Genomic DNA, 27,695 nt, shown 5'->3' with positions numbered 1-27,695 from the left:
TAACCACTATGAAAATATCCAAACATTTTTATGCACCCCACACATATGCCCTGGAGCACTCCCTCCCAACCATGCACACCCCACCAATAACACCCCACACCAGTATTCCTCCCCTGCCACTGTTGAACTTCTCTGTGGTCCAAAACCTCCCCAAAAATGAAGCCCAATATATTGCCAGGTTCCATTAATAGTAAAATGGAAATTAGTGATGAGTTTAGAGGTTAGATATAGAATACATACTAATTTAGAAAAATTAAAGTAAAAATAAATTGGGGTATCAAAAAATTAAAAAACTAAAAAGCTTTGTTTTTGATGTTTTGCCTTCCACCACTGCAATATGTGTTGCCTTGTATGCACATTGGCAAGGCAACTTCTTCCATCTCTTCCTCAGTATCTGTGTCCTTTCTTTTTCTTTTTCTTTTCAAATTACTAAGCTTGTCTTCACAAAAGTTTTAGACCACATTAATTCATATATACAATATACAGTACTCCCACATATCAACATCAGACACTTTGTCCCTTCCCCAGCAATAATCTTTTTACATGTTCTTACTATATTTACCGCAGCTGATGTACAGATATTGAGACAATAGCTTTCAAACAAGGTTACACCTGGGTTTACTTTGTGGTTTATATTTTAGACTAAACAATTTTCTAAATTTTTAGTTATCTTATATTTTATATTATGATTTACATTTGAGCCTATAGGCCTCTATACAATTTTGGTGTACTTTAACATGACCTATATCCATTCTTGCATAATCTTGTGGAAAACTTCCATTACCCCACAGTTACACTGATTCCACCTATTCAATACCTCTTTCCCCCGCCCCTCAGGGCCCACAGCAACAATCACTCTTCATTGCTTGAAGGGGCATGTTCAGAGATACTTGCAACAATGTTGAGGGCTTGACATGCTCGACTGCCCTAATGCATTGGGAGCCACCATTTCTCTCAAAAGATACAATTCCCTCTATTTGAGTCCTCACGAGGACTCCTCATTGTATGGGTCTCCATCCAATGATATAACCCACTATGACAAAATGAGCACTCACACACTCCCTAGAAGCCTGTCCAGTGTCAGATACTCCCCTTCAAGCATCTTAAACAGGTAGCCTTCCTTGTTATATTTTTGAAAAAATTTTCTCAACCATATACTCTCAACCATATACCTGACAATCTCCTATGTTCATATGTTGTCCCACCCACCCCCCAATTTCTCAGGCCTTACTACCAATCCTCCCATCCCTAGCCCCCTCAAGCCCACAAAGCCCCACCCAAAGGTATCCCTATGCCCGCATTTTATCCCTTCCCTGTACAAATACTTACCTCTAGCTTATCATAGATTTCACCCAGGTAGGTGTCAGCTCGCAACCTTCCTCTACCCCCCAAATTCCTTTGAGTCTATCATCTAGTCTCTAACTCTCTGAGGCAGCTTGGTTTACTTATTTCATATCATTGAGGTCATGTAGTATTTGTCATACAATATCTGGGTTGCTTCACTCAACATAAGGTTCTCAAGATTCATCCATGTTATCACATGTGTTTATAGTGTATTCATTCTTAAACCTGTGTAGTATTCCATTGAATGTATATACCACATTTTATTGATCCATTCATGTGTTTATGGGCATTTGGCTTGATTCCAACTATTGGCAATAGTGAACAATGCTGCTATGAACATTGGTGTGGATATATTGATTTGTGTCCTTGTTTTCAGCTCTACTGTGTATATACCCAGGAGTGGAGTTGCTGGGTCATATGGCAAATCTATAGCTAGTTTTTTGAGAAACCACCAAACTGTCCTCCAGAATGGCTGGATCCTTCTGCATTCCCAGCACCAGTGGATGAGTGTTCCTATTTCTCCACATCCTCTCCAGCACTTGTAGTCTTCTGTTTTTTTCATAGCTGCCAATCTTATAGGAGTAAGATGGTATCTCATTGTAGTTTTGATTTGCATTTCCCTAACAGCTAGAGATTTGGAGCATGTATTCATGTGCTTTTTAGCCATTTATATTTTTTCTTTGGAGAAGTGTTTGTTTAAATATTTTTCCCATTTTTTAAATGGGTGCTTTGTCTTTTTATTTTCAAGATATAGGAGTTCTTTATATATGCAGGATATAAGTCTCCTATAAGATATATGGTTACCAAATATTTTCTCCCATTGTGTAGATTCTCTTTTCACTTTCATGATAAACTCCTTTGAGGTGCAGAAGGCTTTAATTTTGAGGAAGTCCCATTTATCTATTGTGCTTTTGCTGCTCGTGCTTTGGGTATGAAGTTCATGAAGCCATTTCGTATTATAAAGTCCTGTAGATGGTTACCAACATTGCTTTCCAAAGTCTTAAGGTCTTAGCTCTTATATTTAGGTCTTTGATCCATCTTGAGTTGATTTTTGTATAAGGTGTGAGATGGTAGTCCTCTTTCATTCTTTTACATATGGATATCCAGTTCTCCAGGCACCATTTGTTGAAGAGGCCATTCTCTCCCAGTTGAGAGGGTTTGGTGGCATTATCAAATATTATATGACTGTATATATAAGGATCTATATCAGAATTGTCAATTTGGTTCCATGAGTCAGTGTGTCTATCCTTGTACCAATACCATGCTGTTTTCACTATTGTAGCTTTGTAGTATGTTTTGAAGTGTGATTCCTCCAATTTCATTTTTCTTTTCCAATATGTCTTTGGCTATTCGGGGCCTCTTTCCTTTTCAAATAAATTTCAGAGCTACTTTTTCTAGTTCATTAAAGAATGCTTTGTTGATTTTTATTGGAATGGAGATGAATCTGTAAATCAATTTTGGTAGGATAGACATTTTAATAATATTTAGTCTTCCTATCCATGAACAGGGAATATTCTTCCATTTATTTAAGTCTTCTATGAATTCCTTGAACAGTGTTGTATAGTTTTCTATGTATAATTTTTTACATCTTAAGTTAAATTTATTCCTAAGTATTTGATGTTTTTTCACTATTGTAAATGGTATTTGTTTCTTGATTTCCTCCTGAGATTGCTCATTATCAGTGTACAGAAATGCTACTGATTTTTGCGCATTGATCTTATAATCTGTGACTGTACTGAAATCATTTATGAGTTCTAGAAATTTTCTTGTAGACTTCTCAGGGTTTTCTATCTATAGGATCATGTCATCTGCAAATAATGAAATTTTGACTTCTTCCTTTCCAATCTGGATGCCTTTTATGTCTGCTTCTTGTCTCAGTGCTCAAGCAAATACTTCTAAGATGATGTGAAATAGAACGGGTGATACTGGGCATCCTTGTCTTGTTCCTGATCTTAGAGGGAAAGATTTTAGGGTTTCACCATTTTAATGATGTTGGCTTTTCATATATACCCTTTATCATGCTCAGAAAATTTCCTTGTATTCTGATCTTTTGCAGTGTTTTTATCAAGAAAGAGTGCTGTATTTTGTCAAACGCTTTTTCTGCATCTATAGAGATGATCATGTGATTTTTTCCTTCAATGTGTGTATATGGTATATTACATTGATTGATTTTCTTATGCTGATTCATCCTTGCATACCCAGAATGAATCCCACTTGGTCGTAGTGTATAATTCATTTAATGTGTTGTTGAATATGACTAGCAAGTATTTTGTTGAGGACTTTTGCATCTAGATTCATTAGAGAAATTGGTCTGTAATTTTCCTTTCTTGTGGTGTGTTTGGCTTTGGAACTAGGGTAATGTTGGCATCATAGAATGAGTCAGGCAATGTTCCATATGTTTCACTTATTTGGAAGAGTTTTAGCAGGATTGGTGTTAGCTCTTTCCGGAATGTTTTGTAGAATTCACCTGTGAAGCCATCTGACCCAAGGCTCTCCTTAGTTGGGAGGGTTTTAATGACTGATTCTATCTCTTTTCTTGTGATTGGTTTGTTGAGATCATCAGTTTCTTCTTTCATCCATAGAAACTGCTTATGTGTTTCTAGGATTTTGTCCATTTCCTCTAAATTGTCCTTTGTTGTTGGAATACAGTTTTTCAAAGTATCCTCTTATGATTGTCTTTATTTCTGTGGGGTCAGTGGTGATATCCCCTTTCTCATTTCTTATTTTGTGTATTTGCATCTTCTCTCTTCTTGTCCTTGTTAATCTAGCTAAGTGTTTGTCAACTTTATTGATCTTCTCAAAGAACCAGCTCTTTCTTTTGATTATCTTTTCGAGTGCTTTCTTATTTTCTATTTCATTTAGTTCTGCTCTGATCTTTGTTATTTCTTTCTTCTTCCTTTGCATTACTTTGTTGTTTTTTTACTAATTCTTCCAAGTGTGCAGTTAGTTCTACAATTTGAACTCTTTCTTCTTTTTTGATGTATGAATTTATGGCTATAAATTTCCCTCTCAGTACTGCTTTTGCTGCATCCCATAAGTTTTGGTATGTTGTGTTATCATTATCATTAGTTTCAAGGTAGTTATTAATTTCTTTGAGATTTCCTCCCTGACCCACTGCTTTTCTAAGAGTGTGCAGGTTAATTTCCATATCTCATTGCATAATCTGGGCCTCTGGCCCTTGCAGATTTCCAGCTTCACTCCACTGTGGTCAGAGAAATTATTTTGTATGGTTTTGGTCTTTCTGAATTCATTAAGCCTTTCTTTGTGGCCAACATATGATCTATCTTGGAGAATGATCCATGTGCACTTGAGAAAAATGTATATCCTGCTGTATTTGGGTGTAATGTTCTGTATATGTCTATTATACTCCTCTAATATACTCTTCTAAGATTTTGTTTCTTTATTGATTCTCTTTTGAGATGTTCTGTCGAAAGTTAATAGTGGTGTATTAAAATCCCATACTATAATTGTAGAGGCATCTATTCTTTCACTTACTTTTTCCAGTGTTTGCCTCATGTATTTGGAGGCACTCTTGTTAGGAGCATATATGTTTATGATTGTTCATTCTTCTTGAAAGATTCCCTTTCACTAATATGCAGTGTCCATCTTTGTCTTTCACAATTGTTTTGCACTTAAAGTTTATTTTGTCTGATATTAATATTGCTACTCCTGCCCTTTTTTTTTTTTTTTTTTTTTTGGTTATTGTTTGCTTGTAAGATTGTTTTCCAGCCATTCACTTTCAACCTCCTTGAATCCCTGGGTCTAAGATGAGTTTCTTGTAGACAACATATAGATGGGTCATATTTCCTTATCCCATCTTCCAATCTGTGTCTCTTAACAGGTGAGTTTAATCCACTGACATTTAGTATTATTACTTTCAAAGAATTACTTATATTAGCCATATTATTTAGGATTTGTGTTTGTCTTATGTTGTTTGATTTTTTCTCTCTTTTTGTAGTTTTAGTTGTTCTTACACTCTCCTCCAATTCTCTCTCCTGTTTTTTTCTTTCCTCCAGCAGAACTCCCTTTAGTATTTCTTGAAGGGCAGGTTTCTTGTTGGCATATTCTTTTAGTTTCTGTTTATCTGTGAATATTTTGAACTTTGTATCATTTTTGAATGCTAGCTTTGCTGGATAGAGTATTCTTGGCTGGAAATTATTTTCTTTTAGTACCTTGACTACGTCATAACACTGTCTTCTTCCCTCCGTGATTTCAGATGAGCACTTAATCTTATGGAGCCTCCCTTGTATGTGATGTTTCTCTTTTCTCTTGCTGCTTTTAGTATTTTCTATTTGTCTTGTGCATTGGATAATTTGACAAGTATGTGTCTTGGGGTAGGCTTGTTGAGATTTATGCTGTTCAGGGTGCATTGTGCTTTCTGGACATGTATATCCATCTCCTTCAATAGGTTTGAGAAGTTTTCAGCCATTATTTCCTCCAAAATCCCTTCTGTCCCCTTTCCCTTCTATTCCCCTCTGGGATGCCTATAAGGCATATGTTTGCATGTTTTGCATTGTCATTCAGGTCCCTAAGTCCCTGCTGGATTTTTCTATCTTTTTATGGATTAATTCTACTATCTGTTTGATTTCAGATGTACTGTCTTCCACATCACTAATTCTTTCCTCTGCCTCTTCAAATCTGCTCTTATTCATTCAGAGTGTATTTTTGATTTATTGGGTTGTGCTATTGATCCCAATCATCTCTATGATCTTTTTGTGCATGATCACAATTTCTTCTGTATGTGCTCCAAGTGTCTTATTTTTAAAGATTTATTTATTTATTTCTCTCCCCTACCCCCCACCCCAGTTGTCTGCTCTCTGTGTCTATTTGCTGCATCTTCTTTGTCCGCTTCTGTTGTTGTGAGCAGCATTGGAATCTGTGTGGTTTTTTTGTTGCATCATCTTGCTGTGTCAGCTCTCCATGTGTGCAGCACCATTCCTGGGCAGGCTACACTGTCTTTCATGCTGGGCAGCTCCCCTTATGGGCCGTACTCCTTAAACATGGGGTTCCCCTCACAGGAGACACCCCTGCGTGGCACGGCATTCCTTGTGCTCATCAACACTGCACATGGGCCAGGTCCACATGGGTCGAGGAGGCCTCGGGTTTGAACCATGAACCTCCCATGTGGTAGATGGATGCCCTAACAACTGGGCCAAGTCCGCAAACCCATGTGTTTTCTTAATATACCTAATCGCTTCCTTCACTTCATTGAATTGGTCCATGATATATGCTTTGAGAGTTTTAATTACTTGTTCGGTGTTCCACTTCTCTTCCTGGTTTTTAGTTTGCTCATTGTATTGGGCCATGTTTTTCTGATTATTGGTATGGTCTGTAGTTTTTTGTTGCTGTCTGGTCATCATTTTATCTTGTTGGGTTTACTCTGTTGATTATCTTCTTATTCTAGCCTTGGGGTTTAATTAGTTGTTGTTTTTGTGTGTGCATTAAGTCTTTGTAATTTTTTTCTTATTATTGTATTTCCTTGTTGTTGGCTAAGTTCCCTTGAAGGAAAATATTAGGTCCAGAGAAAGCAAAAGGGGCAAGAAAAGAAAAATATAATAGTAGTATTGATAGCGAGTGTTAGCAGAAGAACCATATGAGATCTAGGAGAATGGATATAGAACTCATGGCAGCTGTGTATAGTTATGACCATAAAAATGTAGAGTACCTATAATGAGATATTAACTGAATATGGGGAGGAATATACTATGAATTAAAAGGTCAGTGTGATCAGGGGAGAGGGAAAAAGAAGAGAGAGGACAATAACATAAAAGGCAAATAAATGATAGAAAACAGATTAGAGGTATTAGAGATAAAAAGTGAGAAATATTGGGGGCTAAACAAAGAGAGGTGGAATGTAAGAAAAACAATAAATGATGGAGGAGAGAATGATTCAAAGGAAAGGGGATAGCATTTGAAGCCAAAATCAGTACACACAGAAAAGAGAAAATTGAAGATGAGGAAGCATAGCAAGTAAGAAATGTTGCCTACTGCACTAATATAAAAAAAGAAAAATGGGGGGAGGAGAAAGAAAGAGAGAAGAAAAAAAGCAGAGAGAGGAGAGAAAAAAGAAAAAGAAAAAAAAAATAAAAGGGTGGTGGGGGGTATAAAGAGGAAGAAAAAATGAGAAAACAGACCAAGAAAAAAGACCAGACAAGGCCTCAGGCAAAGAATCCTCTTTGCAATTGAATAAAGGGCTTAGAAGTCTGACCTTCCCTTTTTCTCCCTTCCTCACTTCTTTCTCTCCCAAGGCAGCAGGAAGGCTGCATGAGGGCTCCTGTAGGAAATTCAAATGGTCCCTGGTGAACCAACTCACCTGAGAAAATAATGCCTCTTAATTTCTCAAGAGAGCACCCACCCCTTGCCAGGAACACTAAATATGCTATTGAGAGCCTATAAAGGATGTCCTACAGTCCCTCTCCCTTACGTGTGCTACAAGGGAGCTGGTTAATTTTCTGATTCCACCTCCTCCCAGACCAAGTTTCCTATCCCAGAGCATTTAGGTAAATTGGGCTCTCTCACCAGATTTGCCTCTTCTCTATTCCTAGGCTCTCCCCAAGTCACTTAATATCTCCTCCAAACTCAAAAAAGGGGGACCAGAAAATTGAACCTGCACTCCTTGGCCCCTCTGCACCTCCCACCTAAATTCTCCCACTTCTGGAGTTAGTCCACGCCTGGAAGGGTAGGGCAATGCCAGATTTCCGGGAATGCTGGGTTCAGGAAACAGAGGCCCAGGAGAATGTGGACTCAGGGTATTTAGCATGGGCCAAGGGGTTCAGGGGACACAGGCTTGGGGTTCACGCATTTGAGGGACATGGGGCTTGGAAACTCCACCCCACAACCAGCAGTTCTCAGTGAACACCCTGGCTTTTAGCCCTAGACGGGGGAGGGATTTACCTTCCCACGGCTTCCACATTCAGTGTTAGAAACCCACAGTTCTGCCTTGAGCAAACACCAATTCTGCTGCAGTCTCTCAGATCAATGTCCAGACACCTCCCATCCTGCAGGTTCCCAAAACGCCCTGCTCCAGTAGGACTCTGTTACTGCACAGATGGTCTTTTGTAAGAGAGATGACAACAGTGTACCTACTCAGACGCCATCTTGCCCATCTCCCAAATTGATTTTTAATACCATATGAAATAGAGGAGTAAGATGAAGAGCCTCCATCCCATTCACATCCCATGCCTGGAGCCAGGGCAGCCTCACAGATGCTGGACCCCAGGAATGGGTCTGCACGGGATTTCACACAGCCATACCAAAGTTTTTGGAGTGTTGGAAGGAGGCATAAGCTTCCATTTTCTTTTCCTTGCCTGCAGTAATACCAGTTTAACAGGTAGCCCTGCCCCTGAAAGCTGAGATGTCTTTTTTTTTTCTTGTTTTCTTTTCTTCATAAGGCACTTAAAAATTAATCTGTCTCTCTTAAGTTCAGTTTGGCAAGTAAAATGATTCGAGATAGACCCTCTCACAGGAAATAATAGCAAGCCCTGATGCAAGGAAGTATGGTTCAGTTTGTTGGCTTATCAGATCTTGGTGGTCCTTCTTTACATATGGATGAAAATGATTATGGTTCTGATATAGCCAGTCTCTTATTCCTTTGACCAACATCTATTGAACCTCTGTTCAACCTCTGTCTATTACCATCTCTTGGCCAGTAATACAAACCTGTGCAGCCAGCAGGCTGAATCCATCCCACAGTCATTTAAGGTTTGGCCTGCACTGTGTTTTATGAGAAAAAAACTTTTTTTAATTGTTGCTAACAATAAAAAATCATGGGATTTCACATAAATGTGCAGTCTTCTGACTTCTTTCAAAAACTTGGTGGATGTGGCATTCCTGGCTGGCCTTCTGGTATGACCACCACTGTCAGAGCTGCAAAAGGCTGCCCCCTTGTGGCTGTGCAAGTGCTACCCCTTGTGGCAGGGCAAGTGCTGCCCAGGCCCACATGCCCATCCAGCCCTTCCATTCCTTTCCTGGGCCTCCAGGGTCTTCAATGTGTGAGCCCTGCCATAGACTACAGTCAGTGCCTTACTAGCTATGACCTCAGAGCATCCAGCAGTTCCCAGCACACAGTGGGCCCTCAACAAAGGTTTGTTGGATAAATAAAATATCTTCAAATATATATATATATATCTTCTGAATGCATGCATCAAAACCATTCCAAGGTTAAAATTTTTAAACTGTAATACAATAGTACCTTAGATATCAGAAGCCAATGGACAACACAAGTGCCTGACTGGCAACCTGAGTTCCTGACATGCCCCATCCCAGCACCTACTCCACTCATGACTATTGGCTGCCCCAAAAGTCTCCACTCTGCAATTTGGCTTCTCCTCCCTCTCGGATGTAGATAGCATTACCCACCTCGCAGGGCCTCTGGGAAGACTGAGTGTGATCATGAATGTAAAGCAATGTACTATTCAGTGTTTCTCAGAGAAATGGAACCAAAATGATAGGTATTCAGAGATTGAGGGCAAGAAATTGACTCATGACTGCTGGCAAGTCTGAATGTTGTAAGGCAGGCAGCCAGCTAGAAACTCATGTCAGGGGATTAAAAGTCCTTCAGTTAATTCCTAATGAGAAATTCCAGCAAAAGTCAATTTTGAAGTTGAAACAAAAAGTCTTTTTCTGACCTCTAAAATTGTCAATTCTACATTTTGAGACCACCAGGTGATTGCAGGAGATTGCCCATCAGCTGAGGGCAACCTCCCTTGTTGGTTGAGACGCATGCAACTGGTTACAGAGGCAGATCCCATCAACCAAATACCCTCAGTTGACAAGTAGGCCTGTTTCAGTGCTCATTAAACAAGGCACCATAGCCCAAGTCATTTGAAGGGGAAATTGACTGCCACAAGCATGGTGCCCCAGATGCTATTTTTATCTCATTGTTAGCAGAGATATTTGTCTCCCCACTTTCTTTTACTATGTGGTTTCCTTCTATTTTTTTAAGACACACCCAAAGAAAGACATTGCAGTAGAAAGCTCTGAGAATTTTCTAGGTCCTTTTCTGAACACTGCTAGGGCGGGGAAGATCTTATCAGGAAGCTTTACGTAGTGCCCAGGGGGATGATGGGGCTTAGTCAGAGAGTATATAAGGAGCAGCTCTCCAGGGCCACTGCATGCTGCACTCCCACTCTTTCTGAGTGCTTGAGCTTAGGAAGGAAGCATGAGGTGGTTCTGGGTCCTGGGGCTGGTGGCCCTCTCAGAGTGCTTCGTCAAGTAAGTATGGGGACAGCAAGAGGCATCGATCTCCTTTGGGCTCTTTCTTACCTTCTAAAACCCCAGATTACCTGGGAGTGGAGAAAGTCATGAACTCACTGACATTTCTGTCCATCTTAAAGCTCCAGTGTTCATTTAGTGCTAAGCAGCTTGCCATTGCACAGAGGGTCCCAGGGGGCGGTCCCAGGGGTCTTAGGGCAGGCCTGCAGAGTGTTAGAGCTCTGGGGGTGCTAGTCACATTATTAAGTGAATGGCGCTCCCTGAAATTGTTCTGTGCCAAACCCATACAGCTGTAAGTGTGGTGCTGTTCAGGAGCAGTGCTTCTCCCACATTGGCTTCTAGGTCTTCACCCTGCTCTCGCCCACTGTTTGTGTCAGTGTGCATCTCTGTGTCTCCGTCTCTGTCTCTACACCTCTCTCTTTTGTCTCTCTTTATCTTTGCATTTCTTTGTACATGCAGGCCTCTCTCTGTTTCCTTCTGTTAGTAGTCTCTCTTCTTTCTCTTCCCCCTTCATTGCTCTAATTTATTCTCCATCTTGGTCTTCTTGGGTTTCCTCATTTCCTGGCTTCCTCCCTCAGTCACCTTTGCTGGTTAGAGCCTGGAGAGAGACAAGGAGATCTACTTGCAGGCCCAGCTTTGCCAGTAACTTGTGTGATCACAACCAAATCCCAAGTTAACTGCATTTCAAATTCCTCTGCTGTTAAGATGGACAATGATCCCCACTGTCCTTCCTTCCCAACAGTGATTTGAGGAAGATAGAGAAAGGACATAGTAACAGGAATGGCTGTCATTGTGGAGATCAGCTATGTGTCAGGGCATTGTCACTTAATACTCAAAACATTCCAGGGAGATGGGTTTTATTATTACATTTTTACAGATGGGTAAACTGAGGCAGAGGAAGGACTTCTTATTTGCCCAAGATGATGCAACAGAATCCAGATTCAAGCCCAGGTTCACTGTGTTGGGTGGGCCTGTCCTGATAATAAGAGGACACTCGTAAAATGGTTTGGAAATTACCCAGCCCTGTTCCAATGTATAGTGTTTTCTCTGTTTCTCTCCCAAATACTGGGTTGAAGGATTCCTCTAAAGAAGGTCAAATCCATACGAGGGAGCTTCAAGGAAAAAGGAATGCTGCAAGAGTTCCTGGAGAAGGATCCTAACAGGATAGCATTCACTCTCCCAGACCAGGAAATGTCCACGGAGACCCAGAGGACATACATGGACGTACGTGCACCCCCTTGGGCTGCCATCAAGTACTGGGATATATCAGGTGGTGGGACCCAGGATTTCAGGGCTGGGACCCCTGCCAGCAGAGACCTTGGCAACAGGGACCCTATCCCCAGTGGAGAAGACTCTGTCACCTTGATGGTGGGTCTCTGGTGATCGGGACCAGAATCAGCCAGGTAACAGGTAGACACCCATTTCTGTGACAGTGATATGTACCTGTGAACCACATGGAGATTTACTAGAGGGACTTTATTCTTTCTAAGGTAAAGGAACCACTGAGCTAAGAAAGCCTCATTGATGGGTAAGCATTGCCTGACCCAATAACAACAAAGGAGACTGCAAAGCAAGTTGATATCCTAGATGTGGGAAGCTCAGCTTCTAGGGGCTCAAGACTCACACTGATAAAAACTATTGAGCCTTTAGGATGTTCCAGGTTATAAAAAACAATCATTCTGGTTATTGATATTGAGAGCAAAAGTTTTCATCCCTAATTAAAGAATTTATACCCCAGCCAGAGACAGGCAAGGAGAAAAGGAATGCCAAAAAGGGACTACTGCCTGGTATTGGTATTACATGCATTGTTTGGAAGAAGGAAAGAGCCCAGGAACCCAGGGTGCCCCAGGAGAGCTGGTTGGAGGAAGAGGGACTTGAGCTAAGGCTGGAAAAGGAGGATTTTGGAGACTGTAGGAGTTTTCAAATGAAGGCACAGGCTTGAGGAGCGTGGGGCAGCTAGAGAGTGAGCCGGAGACGTCGGGGCACCCGCTGACGCAGCACCTGGGAAGCAGTGCTGTCAGGGTGGGAAGGCCTGTCCTAACTCCCCTTCCGGTCTGGCAGCTGGTGTTTGTAGTCACCATTGGCATTGGCACACCGCCTCAGGAGTTAGACGTCCTCTTTGACACCGGCTCCAACCACTTGTGGGTGACCTCCGTCTTCTGCAACACCTCCGCCTGCGGTGAGCGCCTGGCCTCCCCCACGCGCCCAGCCCTCCCCCACCCGTGTCTGCCCTGAGCAGCTCCCCTCACGCCCGCCTCTGTCTGCAGCCAACAGCAACGCCTTCGACCCAGACCTTTCCTCCACCTACCAGTACTCCCATCAACTCACGTACCACGAGTATCTCAGCGGGAATGTGCTGGGAGTTGTCGGCCATGACGTTGTCCAGGTAACACAGAGAACAGAGGCTGAGGCAGGCCCTGGGAGCCGACGACTGCTAACGCGACCCTGGGTGGGGTCAGCTGGGGTTCCCATCTTCCCCAATTCCCAAGCAGCCGCGTGCCACAGGGTGGGTCTGTGTTCCTCCCTGGCAGATAGCGCTCCCGGCTACTCACGGGCTCCTCCAGGAGGGATAACCTGGAAAGTAGGACCATCAGGTTGGAGGTCCCTGGGAGAAGCCTATGTCGCAGGGACCTGGGAAAGGACGGTGCACCTCTTCCCTTTACGTGTCCTGGCTGCGCCAGGCATTGGCCCAAAGCTTTGCTGTGTTCATTGTTCCATTCTCCTAACAACCCAGGCTTGGGCAGGCATGATTATTAGAAGCATTTCACAGGTGAGGGAGAGGAACAGAGGAGGGGTTTGCTTTGCCCAAGGACACACAGCTGGGCTGTGACTCTGGACTCACACAGGAGCGGGGTGCTGTCAGGAGAGGGCAGAACTGCACTGGGGTTTCTGGGGTCAGCCGAGGGCTTCAGATACAGGGGCCTGGAAAGCAGAGCATCCCCCACATGGGTAGTCGAGATAATGGACATTACCTCTGGAGACCCTAAGGTCTTGGAGAAAGTAATAGAGACTATGAGCTGCCACCTACACAAATGTGCCCATGTACAGACACACACAGGCACACTCTTGCATACATATTCAGGGATTCACAGACACATGAGAGTTCCCCACAACCTAAGGGGTTCCTAATTCCACATCCTGAGTGCCTGGGAACAGGGAGAGAGAGGGGGGCAAGCCCGGCCCTGACTCTTTTTCTGGAGGGTTTCCACTTAGACATAATCTCTTTTTCTAAACTCATGAACACGTGTACAAAAGCATGTTCCCTTGGGGGGAGCTTTCCTAAGAAACCTGGTTGCTATGAGCTCTAATGTCATCAGATCATAGTGACGCCAAAACCTAGCAGAGCCTGCCCCCTCCTCTCTTTGCTCTCAGGCGGACCCTTTGGGTGCTCAGTCTCCCTCTCACCCCCTGTAACAAGAGCTTGAGGCCTGGGAACCAGGACTGAAGGGGCGGGGGTGCAGGCCTAGGTTGAATCTGCAGGGGGCAGCCACATTCCTTTCAGTGTGTGTTCGGGGACCTGAGGGGCAGCCTGGGGCTCACCTGAGGCTCCTCCGGCGGCCCTCCCTCTCCTGGTGCCCTGCCCCCCCCCAGCCAGCCCCAGCCCCGCCTCCCCAACTTCCACTGAAAGACCCTCCTGCCCACAGGTCAGCGGCCTTGTCATCCCCTCCCAATCAATGGGCCTGAGCATCAGGGAGCTTGGCAAGTACTTGGAGCACGCGGAATTTGACGGCATCCTGGGACTGAGCTTCCCCGAACTTGGCGAGCCCCAGGGGCCAACCATCCTTCAAAACCTGAGGGCACAGGGTGTCCTTCCTAAGAACCTCTTTGCCATCTACCTGGGCAGGTATGGCTGTGCTAGAGCAGCTCTTTCTCCAACTTGGCGCTATGCCATTTCCAGTTGCATGAAATACTATAATCTACCTGATCCAGAAGTTTCCTTAAAAAGAGTCGAATCCAGGGTTCGTCAAATCTATGGCCTGAGGGCTAAAAAAAAAGCTTGTGAGTGTGGTCAGGATTGTTCACTTGCCAACTGTCCGAGGTTGCTTTGGCGCCTCAGTGGCAGAGTGGAGTATTTGCGATAGAGCTGATGCAGGCTCAAAGCCTACAGTGGTGTCTACCTGGACTTTTGCAGCAAACGTTTGCTGAGCTCTATAAGAGGCTCAGTGGAAAAAAGGCACAGAGAGGGGTGTGGCTAAGCTGGCCCATCAGGACTGGGAGGAGTAGGACCTAAACTCGGCCCTAGGGATTGTCCCCACGGCGGGCAGTCAATCCATCAGCAAGTCTCCAGGCACTGAGCTAGGTGGCAGGACAAGCTAAAGTCCCTGCTGAGGGTATGGGGGGACAAGGGGATTGGGGAGAAGCAATTCAAAGGGAGACTGTGTCCTCCCCAGCAAGGCTGTGGTGGAGCCCATGGGTCTGTGTAGGAGCCCTGGGAGGAGAGTGGTTGGGGCTGGGGGTTCCGGGGGCCTAGTTCAATTCCCAACTCTGTGACCCTGCACTTGTGCTCTCCTGGGGTCTGAAGACCAACTCCCCTCCCGGCTCTGCTCTCCCTCTCGTTCCCTCCCTTTCCCCATCCCTCAAATGGGGTTGTCCTGCTGCCTCTGCACAGGCGTGTGAGTGCGTGCAGAGGGCGTGAGCAAGAACAGCCAAGCCCCCGGAGCAGCGCCGGGTGTGCAGCTGCTCCTGAGACACTGCCGCGGCTTTCCTCTCACCACGAGCCTTTCTCCCCCAGCCCCTCCAGTGAGAACAAGAACAACAGCGTGCTGATGCTCGGTGGGGTGGACCCCTCCTGCTACAGTGGGGAGCTCCACTGGGTGCCCGTGAGCAGGCCTTTCTACTGGGAGGTGGTCCTGGACAGGTGAGCCCCCGCTCTCCTTCCTGCCACAAGATGTTCTACACACCAAGAGTCAAAGACACATATTCAGGGTCACAGACAAACACAATTAGACATGCACACACATGCCCTGCCTGGGGTTTCCTGATCTCTCCAGAACCCCTGCCCAGGGTTCACCAGCCTGAGCATGAAGTGCTAAGAGAAGGGAAACATGAGCCCCTCGGTCCTGGGAAAGCTGAAGCCTGCAGGAAAGAGGCTCCAGCAGTGCAGAGGAGGTCAAGGTGGGTGGGAAGTGTGGTCTGAAGACCCAGAAGTGCAGGTGAGAAGGGGTTCCAGGGCCATTCTACCAGCCCAGACAGCAGTGTGAGTGGGAGACCAAATTCCCCATTGCCCATCTGAAAAGATATTTGAAAATCTCATAGGCAAATCAGGACAAACTGATCCCTCAGAGATTAGAGACCCAGACCTAGCAGGGGAGTGTGCAGGAGATCTGAAAGCAAAACCTATAAAACACACACCCCCTTACACACACTGTCCTCCCATCCCAGAGCTAGGACAGAATCAGGAAATGGGATTTCTGGGAATTGGCTGAGAATTAGGGGGAAATAATAGATCAGATTCTGCATGATACCATCAGACAATGCTTAAAATGCCCCTTGGAGGCTTCTGTGCCCATCTCCTTCTCCTTGGGTGAGCTCAGGCATTCCCTGGGCAGGGCTCAGGCCTCTTGCCTAGCCTCTCCCAGAAAGCCAATCCCCCCTGCTCCACTGAGCTGGGGGTCTGCTGGGGAGGCTGTAGTGGAAGCTGAGAGGATTCAGTGATCACGTATTAAAGGCTAGGACCTGGGAATCTCAGAGAACGAAGATTTATTATGAATGGCCGTGCCTGGCAGACTCCTGTCCAAAAAGCTGAGCCCCGAGGAGGGGTTTTAGGTTACTTTTATATGAAAGACACACGGGGTGGGGCCAGTAGAGGTTTAAGGGTTCGTTTGAATACCTGCTAAGCTTAAATTATCATACTTCCCACATTCCAGGTAAGCTTGAATTAACGTATCGCCCACATTCCATCTGGATGTAACTTTTAATGCACATTCAGTTTACATCCTTTCTGAATATTTAAAGGCTATAGGCCTTAATTGGCTCTCTAGAAACTAGGTACATTTGCATACAGAATTAGGTAAGTTTGAATTCATGCATAGGTTATATTAAGACCACCTCTTCCAGAGCAGCCTGTTGTCCCAACATCACACACTGTATACTGATCTCCAGCTGTCCCTAATACATTTATTAATTAATTCTTGACTTTGTTTTGTTTTGTTTTCCAATGCTTTCTTCTTTTCTACTTCATTTAGTTCTGCTCTGATCTTTGTTCTTTCTTTCTTTCTACTTCCTTTGCGGTTAGTTTCTGGGTTTTTTTTTGTTTGTTTGTTTGTTTGTTTTTTCACTAATTCTTCCAAGTGTGCAGTTAGGTCTTTGATTTTAACTTTCTTCTTTTTTGATATATGAATTTATGCCTATGGATTTCCCTCTCAGTGTAGCTTTTGCAGCATCCCATAAGTTTTGATATGTTGCTTCATTAATTCTTTAATTCATTGATTGAACAAGCACACCTTGAGCATGTCCTATGTGCTAGGCACCAGAGGGAGACATAGAGGATACAACCTGCTCTTAGCGACCCCCCCCCCATAAACTGAGGAAGATGCATGTGCATCAGCAAGCCACACAATTCATCACCATGTGGATATGTACTAGACACTAGTGCAGGTAGGACAAAGATGAAGAGAAGCCTGATCTCTTCTGGGGGAACGACTTCCCTGAAAAAATGACAATTTAGCTGGAACCTGGAAGGTGAGGAGAAATTTGCCAAAGAGGGTGGGGGCAGGAGACCAGCATCTGCCAAGGTCCTGAGGCAGAAAGGAGCTTGCTGGCTTGGAGAACTGAAAGCCACTCAAACATCAGTGTTACGAGAGCAAAGGGAATCAGAGGGACGGGGCATGAGCAGAAGGACTCTTCTGGAGGCAGCAGGGGGGAAGAGCAGCCGAGGGACTGGAGAGTGACCCTGGTCCCTGTTTTTTCCCGTCTCAGCATTTCCATGAATGGGGTGCAGATTGCTTGTCAGGGTGGCTGCCAGGCCATCTTTGACACTGGGACCTCTGTGCTGCAAGGCCCACCTAAATCCATCCTCAACATCCAGAAGATCATTGGAGCTCGGCTCATCAAAGACGAGGTACAGGGTCATTCCAGAGGTCACCCTAGGGGATCTCCACATGCAGAAGGATCCTCTGGCCAAACTTTACCCACCCTCCTTCTCCTTCTCTGACAGTACATCCTCAACTGTAGAACCGTCTGCATCCTGCCCGACATCGTCTTCACCATCAATGGTGTCGACTACCCAGTGCCAGCCAGTGCCTACGTCTTCCGGGTGAGGGGCAGAAAAAGGGGCTGGTCCTCCAATGCTAGGACTTGCTGGAATGGTTGCACTACAGCTGTGATGTGGAGGCACCACTTGGTCGAGTCATGCCATTGTAGACCCTGCCAAGCCCACCTGGCTGGGCTGGGCTGGGACAATCATCTTCCTTAGCTAAATTCTGAGCAATCATCCCATGCCAGGTCTAGTGTAGATATAACAGGAAGAGAGACCCTAAGGGCTACTACTCCCAACATACAACCAGTTCAATCAGGAATCTCAGATCCATGAATATGGAAAGTAGCTACAGCGTTCCCTGAAATGGGCTTGAGGAATAATGACAGGTATGGTTGGCTGGGAATAGTCCCTGAATGCTGTTCCACCATAACTTTTTTAACTCATTTCAAATTGTTTATTTTATTATTATTATTATTATTACTATTTTGAGGTACCAGGGCCAGGCATTGGGACCTCATATGCAGGACGCTGGTGCTCAACAACTGAGCCACACAGGCTCCCCTGAATGTTTTTTTTTCCTTCTGTTTGCTGGTTGTTTGTCTTTCTTTTTTCAGGAGGCACTGGGCACTGAACCCAGGACCTCTCGGGTGGGAAGCATGCAGTCAGTGGCTTGAGCCATATCTGCTCCCCCACCATAAGTTTTAAGAGTGCCCCTTCTATCTCAAAATTGTTCTGAACTGAAGGATAGCTTCTACGGTCATCATACTCATAAGTAAGCTTACAGTGTTAACCTGTTTCCTCCTCTGTGAAATGGGGAGCATCCCCTCCCTAAGTGGATGGACAGTGACCACAGAGCACCTGGCACATAGTTGATGCTCCCTAAGACCAGTTTCCCATCCGAAGCAGGGTGGGTTAAAAGAAGGCTTTGAGAGAGAGAAGTTAAATGATTGTGATCTTGAAATAGTGGGGCCAATGCTCCCCTCCTCAAGAAGGAACAGGGGAGGCCTGCTTGGATTGGGTGCTGGTCTACACCGGGCTCCCCACAGGGAGCTTGCGACACAGTGGCCCAGGGAAGGACAATTGGCAGCCAGGGCAGGACAGCATGAGGCCTGCAGGCTTAGGGAGCTCCAGTGCCAGGGGGCACCAGGAAAGTCAGCTGAGCAGCCTGGACTCACTGAGTGGGGGAGCCTGGGCTGCTGGGAAGAGGCTGCTGGGAAGAGGCTGCCAGAGCTCAGGCCAAAAGGACGAGTGGCTGCAGGGGAGAATCTGGGGCACTTGTTGCTGAGGGAACAGCCTGAACAAAGAGGAAGGAAACAGCCTTCAGGTGGGTGGTAGTTACAAGGACTTCCCTGGTCCTGGGGAGGGGAGGATGCACCCCAGTTCTGCAGCTGCTGCAGAGAGCCAGTTGGCACACAGCAAAGGAAGGCTTAACCTGGGAGAGCATGTTGCTGAAATGCCCCCAGTTCTGCATTTTGAAAGGTGGGGCATGCAGTGGCAGGTGAGTGATCAGGCTGACCAGTGAGGGTTTCTGTTTTTTCCAGTCACATAGGAACATCTGCTACAGCAACTTGTTCCAGAACACCGCCTTTACCAGTCAGAAGGTGTGGATCCTGGGCAACGTCTTCCTGAAGCTGTATTTTTCTGTTTATGATCTGGAAAACAAAAGGATCGGGCTGGCTCCCGCTGTGTAAATGCTGGGGCTTCTCCAACACACACGCAGGCCCCTCCCAAATACACACACATACACACATGTACACACAAGCACACTCATTCTGGTGATTCCTGCACAGTGGGGCTCTGCAAAGCTTGATTCTCACTTGTGATTAAAGTGTTTTTTGCAATGGTTCAACACTGACATTTGTGTCTCTTTGGATGGGAGAATGATATCAGAATGGAGAGCAATCTAGAATCTAGAGCTTAGAACAAAAAGGGAAAGACACTCCACTCCGATTAGCTTAAATGGAAATGGCTTTCTTTGGAAGGAAGAAGAGGTTATTGGAGGAACTTACCTTATGCCTGTGGCTGCTTTTGTGCCTCAGTGGCAGAGTAGAGTAATTGTGATAGATGTAATGCAGACTATGAAGTCTAAAACGGTGTCTACCTGGCCATTTACAGCAAATGTTTGCTGAGTTCTGCAGAATGCTCAGCAGAAACAGGGTGCAGAAAGGGGCTTTCCAAAGCTTGCCCTGTCAGGGACAGGAAGTAGGACTTGAACTCAGCCTTGGAACTCTCCTAGGGTGAGTGGCCAATCCATCAGCAAGTCTCTAGGTGCTGGGCTCAGTGGTGGGCAAAGCTGAAGTTCCTGCCTGCTAAGGGTCTTGTGGGTGGGAGGGAAGTGGGAAAAGGTAGAGACATGGCGGGACCCCTGATGGCAGACTATGTCCTCTCCATCAAAGGCTCTGGTGTTGTCCCTGGGTCTGTGCAGGAGGTTGGGAGAAGAGCGGTTGAAGGTGTGGGCTATATGGAGGAAGGGGCTGTGCTCCAATTCTGGCCCTGAGGCATCAACTTAAAATCATTTCACTTCTCTAAGCCTCAGGAATAATTGTTCCCAGTCAGAGATGATTCATTCAACAAATATTTATGGATTCCTTAAAATGTGTGGGGCAGTCTCCCGTACTCAGGAAGGAGACATATCAGGGATGGAGTAGGCAGACAAGGAATAAACACTAAATACATTAGCAGAGGGAGGAGGGGCGGGGCAAGGTGGTGGTTGAGTGAGTGCACCTGATAGTCTCTTCTGCAAAGAAGCAGCTGGGCAGCATTAGAAATTCTTCAGGTCCAGGTTGTTTCAGGATTTGCAGGGCAGGAGGTGTGTGGACATTGATTTCGTGGGAAGGTAACAGAGAAAATTTGTGTAAAAGATAAAATTGAGGCTCTCTTACACGGACTTAGGGGCTGCGGGCGGGATGCTCCCCCCTGGGACAGGGGGAACCACGGCACCAGCACTGTGGCAGCGATTCCTGGAGGCTCTGTGGTACAGGGGAATTCATAAGCCCTGAGCAGGCTATTATGGGGCTAAGAGGGCAGGAAGCCTTCGCAAACCAATTTGGGGAGACAGGCAGTTTTTTGCGAGGCGGGGAATTTTTGATTTCTGACACGAATAATAGCGCTTCCGGCTAGAGCCCCGCCCCCACGGCCGGCTGCTGATCTGCAGTGGCCTTAAATCACTCACAGTAAAGAGATGTTACCAGGAGGCTATTTCAGGGAATTGCAGGGCGGGAGGCGTCTGGAAGCCCAGTAGGGGAATCTTTTGCGAGGCGTGGGATTTTCGGTTTCGGACACTGATACAGAGCTTCCGGCTAGAGCCCCACCTCCTAGGCCAGGCTGCGGATCTGCAGCGTCCTTAAATTAGCTGCAATATAGAGGCGACCCCAACTGGCTGTTTTAGGGGCTTGCAGGGTGGGAGGTGTCCTGAGGTCGAACTGGTGATACAGCCACAGAAGAGACCCTAATGAGAGGAAGAATTGTGGGTTTCGGACACATAGGGTCAGAGTTTGCGGATGTGACCTCGCCCATAGGGCTGGCACCCAGCTGTGGGGATCCCTGAAGGCTGTGTTGCACTGCGGTGCTCCCAGGATCCCTGTTAAACAGATTTGAGGTTGCCAGGTCTGTGTCCCCTAAACCCTGGTAGCCCACACCCCAGAGAATCACACCTCTGGAGTCTGCAATATCACAGACTTTCCATCCCTGAATCCACCACGCCCTGAGGCCCATCTGAGGTCCTTGATTGTCCTAGCCCTCAACGTTTGCGTTTTTTTTTTTATTTTAATTTTAATTTTTTATTTTTTATTTTTTATTGCCTGGTTGCTAATATTGCATTATTTCCTAGTCTTTTCTCCCATTGTATCCACCAAGGTATTTTTCTTTTCATTTTATTTAGGGGTTTTTTGTTGTTGCTGTTGTTGGTGTTCTATATCTTCTTTTCTTATCCTTACTTGTTCCCCTCCCTTTTCTTTACCCCCCCCTTTTTCTTTCGTTCATTCTTCTCTCTTTTTTCTTTTCTCTCTTTTCTCTTGTCCCTCATTTTCTTCTTATATTATTTTATTATGCAATAGGTGCTGCAGGAAACACCTCACATTTGCTGGGTGTCCTAATTCTCCATTGCCTCATTTCTGTGTGAATTGATTTTGGCTACCTACACTATCCCCTTTCCCCCACATCTTGATATCCTCCATCATCTACTGTCTCTCCTATATTCCACCTCCCTTTCTTTGATTCCCAAATTGTCTAACTCTTAATTACTAATACCTTTGTTTTGTTTTCTGTCTTTTATCCACTCTTGAAACTATTGCCTTTCTTTTCTCTTTCCCTCTCTCATGAAAACACTAGCTTTTTAATTCATACCATAGTCTTCCCATATTCAGTCAACTACCTCATATAGGTACTCTACTTACTGCTATAATTCTACACAACTTACATGAATCTAATATCTATCCTCCCAGATCTCGTATTGTTGCTCTGTTAACATTTATTACCAATACTGCTTTACACATTTTCCTTGCTTACACAATTGCCTTTCCCTGGCCATAATACTTTCCTTCAAAGTGAACTCAGCCAGCAATAACAAATTAGAATAAGAAGAACAAAGTGACAAAGAGAAGATATAACACTTATGCAAAAACAACAGCTAATTAATCCCCAAGATTAGACAAAGAACCTAAGAACTCATTAAACCCGTCAAGATAAAATGATGACCAGACAGCAACAAAAATCTACAAACCAAACCACTAATCAGGAAAACATGGATGAATCCAATGAACAAACTAAAAACCAGGAAGGGGAGCAGAACTTCGCACAAGCAATTAAAGATCTCAGAACATTTATCACCGACAAATTTAATGAAGTAAAGGAAGAGATTAACAACATGAAAACAACACTTGGAGGGGAAATTGCAGACACACACAAAAGATAACAGATATGATGAAAATGAACACCATAGTTCAAGAAACCAAAAACACACTCGCAGCAAATAGCAGCAGATTAGAAGAGGCAGAGCAGAGAATTAGCGATGTGGAAGACAGTACATCAGAAATCAAACAGATAGTAGAATTGATCGATAAAAAGGTAGAAAAAATCCAGCTAAGACGTAGGGACCTGAATGGCAATGCAAAATGCACAAACATGCGTATTATAGGCATCCCAGAAGGAGAAGAGAAGGGAAAGGGGAGAGAAGGGTTGTTGCAGGAAATAATCACTGAAAACTTCCCAAATCTACTGAGAGAGATGGATGTACATATCCAGGAAGCACAACGCACCCTAAACATCATAAACCCCAACAGACCCACCCCAAGACATATACTTATAAAATTATCCAATGCTCAAGACAAAGAGAAAATTCTAAAAGCAGCAAGAGAAAAGAAAACCATCACATACAAGGGAAGCTCCGTAAGATTAAGTGCTGATTTCTCATCTGAAACCATGGAGGCAAGAAGGCAGTGGTATGATATAGTCAAGGTACTAAAAGAAAACAAATTCCAACCAAGAATACTCTATCCAGCTAAACTAGCATTCAGACATGATGGAGAGTTCAAAATATTCACAGATAAACAGAAATTGAGAGAGTATGCCAACAAGAAACCTCCCCTTCAAGAAATTCTAAAGGGAGTTCTGCAGGAAGAAAGGAAAAAACAGGACAGGCAGAGTTGGAAGAGAGTGTAAGAGCAACAAAAAAAGACAAAAAGAGAAGAAAAAACAAACAAACAAAATATGACAAACACAAGTCCAATCAAAATATGGCTAACATAAATAATTCCTTGAAAATAATAACACTGAATGTCAATAGATTAAACTCACCTATCAAAAGATTCAGACTGGGACATTGGATAAGGAAATATGATCCATCTTTATGCTGTCTACAAGAGACACATCTTAGACCCAGAGATTCATGGAGGCTGAAAGTGAATGGTTGGAAAAAAATCTTACAAGCAAACAATAACCAAAAAACAGCAGGAGTAGCTATATTAATATCAGACAAAATACACTTTAAATGCGAAACAATTGTGAGAGACAAAGAAGGATACTACGTATTAGTGAAAGGGACAATCTCTCAGGAAGAACAAACAATCATAAATATTTATGCTCCTAAGAAGGGCGCCCCTAAATACGTGAGGCAAATGCTGGCAAAACTAAGTGAAAGAATAGATGCATCTACAGTTATAGTGGGGGATTTTAATACACCACTATCAACTCTGGACAGAACATCTCAAAAGAGAATCACTAAAGAAATGAAATATTTGAACAGTATATTAGAGGAGCTGGACCTAATAGACATATACAGATCATTACACCCAAACACAGAAGGATATACATTTTTCTCAAGTGCACATGGATGATTCTCCAAGATAGACCATATGCTAGGCCACAAAGAAAGGCTTAATGAATTCAGAAAGATCGAAATCATACAAAATAATATCTCTGACCATAGTGGAGTGAAGCTGGAAATCTGCAAGGGCCAGAGGCCCAGATTTCACACCAAGATACGGAAATTAAACAGCACACTCTTAGAAAAACAGTGGGTCAAAGAGGAAATCTCAAAAGAAATCAATGACTACCTTGAAACAAATGATAATGATAACACAACATACCAAAATTAATGGGATGCACCAAAAGCAGTACTGAGAGGGAAATTTATAGCCATAAATTCATACATCAAAAAAGAAGAAAGATGCGGGATGGACTCCGGGGGAATAGCTGAAGGCTCATTTTGCCAAGGTGGGTTGTACCATTGGGAAGAGACCCAAGAAGTGAGAGTTGGGGTGGACCCACACCCTGGGGAGGACTAATGCCATCAAATAGAGAGAACTGTATCTCTAGAGAGAAAGGATGGCTCCCAGGGCATTAGGGCAGTTGAGAAAGTCAGGCCCTGAATACTGCTGCAAGGATCTCTGGACAGGACTTCTTGGGAAATAGAGATTGGCTGGCGTTGTGGGCCTCAAGGGGAGGGGGAAAATGGATGTGGAATGGAAGGAACCAAGGTGAATATGGAGGCAAGAGAGGAGTACTGTGAGAGTACACGAGGATGAATATAAAACATGTGATATTACACCAGAAACATATAGGGGACGACAGACTAATAATGTAAACCATAAGGCAAAACATAGGATAACTAAAAAATTTAGAAAACGGTACAATCTAAAGTATGGACCACATAGTAAGCACAGATGTCACCTTGTTTGAAAGCTATTGCCCCAGAATCTGTACATCAGTATCAGGAAATATGATATGAATAAGCTAAAAGATTATCGCTATGGAAGGGAAAAGGTTTTATGGTGGATCTGGGGAAGTACTGTATATTGTATATATGAATTTCAGTGATCTAAGACTCTTGTGAAGCTGACATTATGTTGGGATTCACTTTACAGGAAGTTTTGAATCATAGAGTGGTTCAACAATGGCAGCAGAGGAATACAGATATAGGATGTTATTGACAGGATATATATGGCTGACAGGGAGTTATACAGGGCATATGCCCAGGGTATATAGTAATGTCTAGATATACTCATAGTGGAAACAATTAAAAACAACAGCTGGGGTGGGTACTGGGCGCCTGGCCGGGGGGTCACGGTCATGGACCCTGGGGAGCAGCGGCAGTCCGCCAGGGGCAACGGCAAGAACCAGGAAGGAAGGAGGGCCCAACAGTGGGTTCCTGATACTAATGGCTATGCTTTTGAGCCTATACACCTGCAATAAGAACAAGGCCTAGAGTAGCACTGTGCCTGGGAGTTTCCTCCTGACAGCCTTCAAGTTACTCAAATGTGGCCACTCTCACACCCAAACTCAGCATGTAGATGCAGTGCATTCCCTCCAACGTGGGACAGGACACCCGGGGATGAGCCTCCCTGGCACCGAGGGATCACTACCACATACCAGCTGAAGATGCAACTAGAAAATGACCTTGAATTAAAGGTTCAATACGGATCAGCAGAATATCCCTGTCTACATATAATAACATGACTTCAAAATGCTGTTTGAGGCCTTGCCGAATCTCCTGGGAAGAGGCAGCTGGGCACCGCTGGAGGTTCTCCGGGACCAGGCTTTTTCAGGATTTTTTCAGGGCAGGAAGTGTCTGGACATCGATTTGGTGGGAAGGTAACGGAAAGGACTGGTCTATAAGATATAATTTGGGACTTTTTAGGAGGGGGAGGCAAGATGGCGGCTGAGTGAACTTCCCGGTTACTAGCTCCTGGGGGGAATCGGCTGGGAGGCGTCGGAGACTCTTTGGGACCGGCTGTTTCGGGATTTTTCCTGGTCCGGAGGTGTCTGGACATCGATTTGGAGGGAAGGTAACAGAGAGGATCCATCTGTGAAATATACACGGAGATCCCAGCTACGTGTGGAGGACTCCCTCCTTGGGTAGGTGGAGCCGAGGCAGCTAGCACCGCGGCGGGCGGCGGGCGGGAGAGCCGAGCCACGCTGCGCCGCGGCGGCGGGCGGTGGGCGGGGAAGCCGAGTCCGGCTGAGCCCGGCTGAGCCGTGGTGGGCGGGGAAGCCAAGCCCAGCCGAGCCGCGGTGGGCAGCAGGCGGGGGACCCGAGCCCAGCCAAGCCCAACCGAGCCGCGGCGGGTGGCGGGCGGAGGACCGGAGCCCAGCTGAGCCCAGCCGAGCCTGGCGGCGGGGTTTCTGTTCTTTGGTTTTTTTTGTTGTTGTTGTTCTTGTTGTTCTTGTTGTTCTTGTTGTTCTTTTATTTTTTCAATCCTCTCTTTCTTGTCCCCAATATTCTTCTTATAATATTTTACCTTAACAATACAATAGGTCCTACAGGAAATACCTCACATTTGCTGGGTTTCCTTACCCTCCACTGCCTCATTTCTCTGTGAATAGATTTAGCCTATCTACACTATCCCCTTTCCCCTACAACTTGATATCCTCCACCATCTGCTATCTCTCCTATATTCCATCTCCCTTTCTTTGATCCACAAAGTGTCTAACTCTTAATTTCTAATACCTTTGTTTAGTTTTCCATCTGGTATTCGTCCCTGAAACTATTACCTTTCTTTTCTCTTTCCCTCTCTCACGAAAACAATAGCCTCTTAGTACGTACCACATTCCTCCCATATTCAGTCGTCTACCTCATTATAGGTACTTTCCTACTACTATAACTCTACACAATTTACATGATCTAACCTCCATCCTCCCAGAACTCATATTGTTGCTTTGTAAACATATATCACCAATACTACTTCACACTTTTTCCTTCCTTACACAATTGACTTTCCCCAGCACTAATACTTTCCTTTAAAGTGAGCTTAACTAGCAATAAGAAATTGGAATAAGAAGAACAAAGTGACAAAGAGAAGATATAACACTTACGCAAAAACAACAACTAATTAATCTCCAAGACTAGACAAAGAAGCTAAGGAACTGATTAAACCCGTCAAGAAAAAATGTTGACAAGACAGCAACAAAAATCTACAAACCAAACCAGTAATCAGGAAAACATGGCTGAATCCAATCAACAAACTGAAAATCAGGAAGGGGGGCAGGACTTCGCACAAGCAATGAAAGATCTCATAACATTTATCACCGACAAATTTGATGAAGTACTGAAAGAGGTTAACAGCGTGAAGACAAAACTTGGAGGGGAAATTGCAGACATGCGCAAAAAAATAACAGATATGATGGAAATGAACACCACAATTCAAGAAATCAAAAATACACTTGCAGCAAATACCAGCAGACTAGAAGAGGCAGAGCAGAGAATTAGTGATGTGGAAGACAGTGCATTGGAAATCAAACAGATAGTAGAAGTGGTCAATAAAAAGGTAGAAAAAATCCAGATAGGACTTAGGGACCTGAATGATAACGCAAAACGCTCAAACATACGTATTATAGGCATTCCAGAAGGAGAAGAGAAGGGAAAGGGGTCAGAAGGAGTGTTGCAGGAAATAATGAATGAAAACTTCCCAAATCTACTGAAAGAGACAGATGTACATATCCAAGA

At 44.6% G+C, this 27,695-nt stretch overlaps 1 protein-coding gene across 1 annotated transcript; it reads left to right on the top strand.

The window, feature by feature from the left end:
• Positions 1–10,446: 10,446 nt before the first annotated feature.
• Positions 10,447–19,604, top strand: LOC131279998 (pepsin F-like). The gene is made up of 9 exons (XM_058305375.1): positions 10,447–10,557; positions 11,634–11,781; positions 12,619–12,736; positions 12,825–12,943; positions 14,202–14,401; positions 15,290–15,415; positions 17,476–17,617; positions 17,714–17,812; positions 19,297–19,604. Exons 1-9 carry the CDS (start codon positions 10,505–10,507, stop codon positions 19,444–19,446), a joined length of 1,155 nt encoding a protein of 384 aa, XP_058161358.1. The 5' UTR covers positions 10,447–10,504; the 3' UTR covers positions 19,447–19,604.
• Positions 19,605–27,695: the final 8,091 nt, after the last annotated feature.

The sequence above is a fragment of the Dasypus novemcinctus genome, chromosome 10 (genome assembly GCF_030445035.2).
Source record: "Dasypus novemcinctus isolate mDasNov1 chromosome 10, mDasNov1.1.hap2, whole genome shotgun sequence".
Lineage (NCBI taxonomy): Eukaryota > Metazoa > Chordata > Mammalia > Cingulata > Dasypodidae > Dasypus > Dasypus novemcinctus.
The sequence above is the reverse complement of the archived record's forward strand: the minus strand, read 5'-3'. Positions and strand labels throughout refer to the sequence as shown.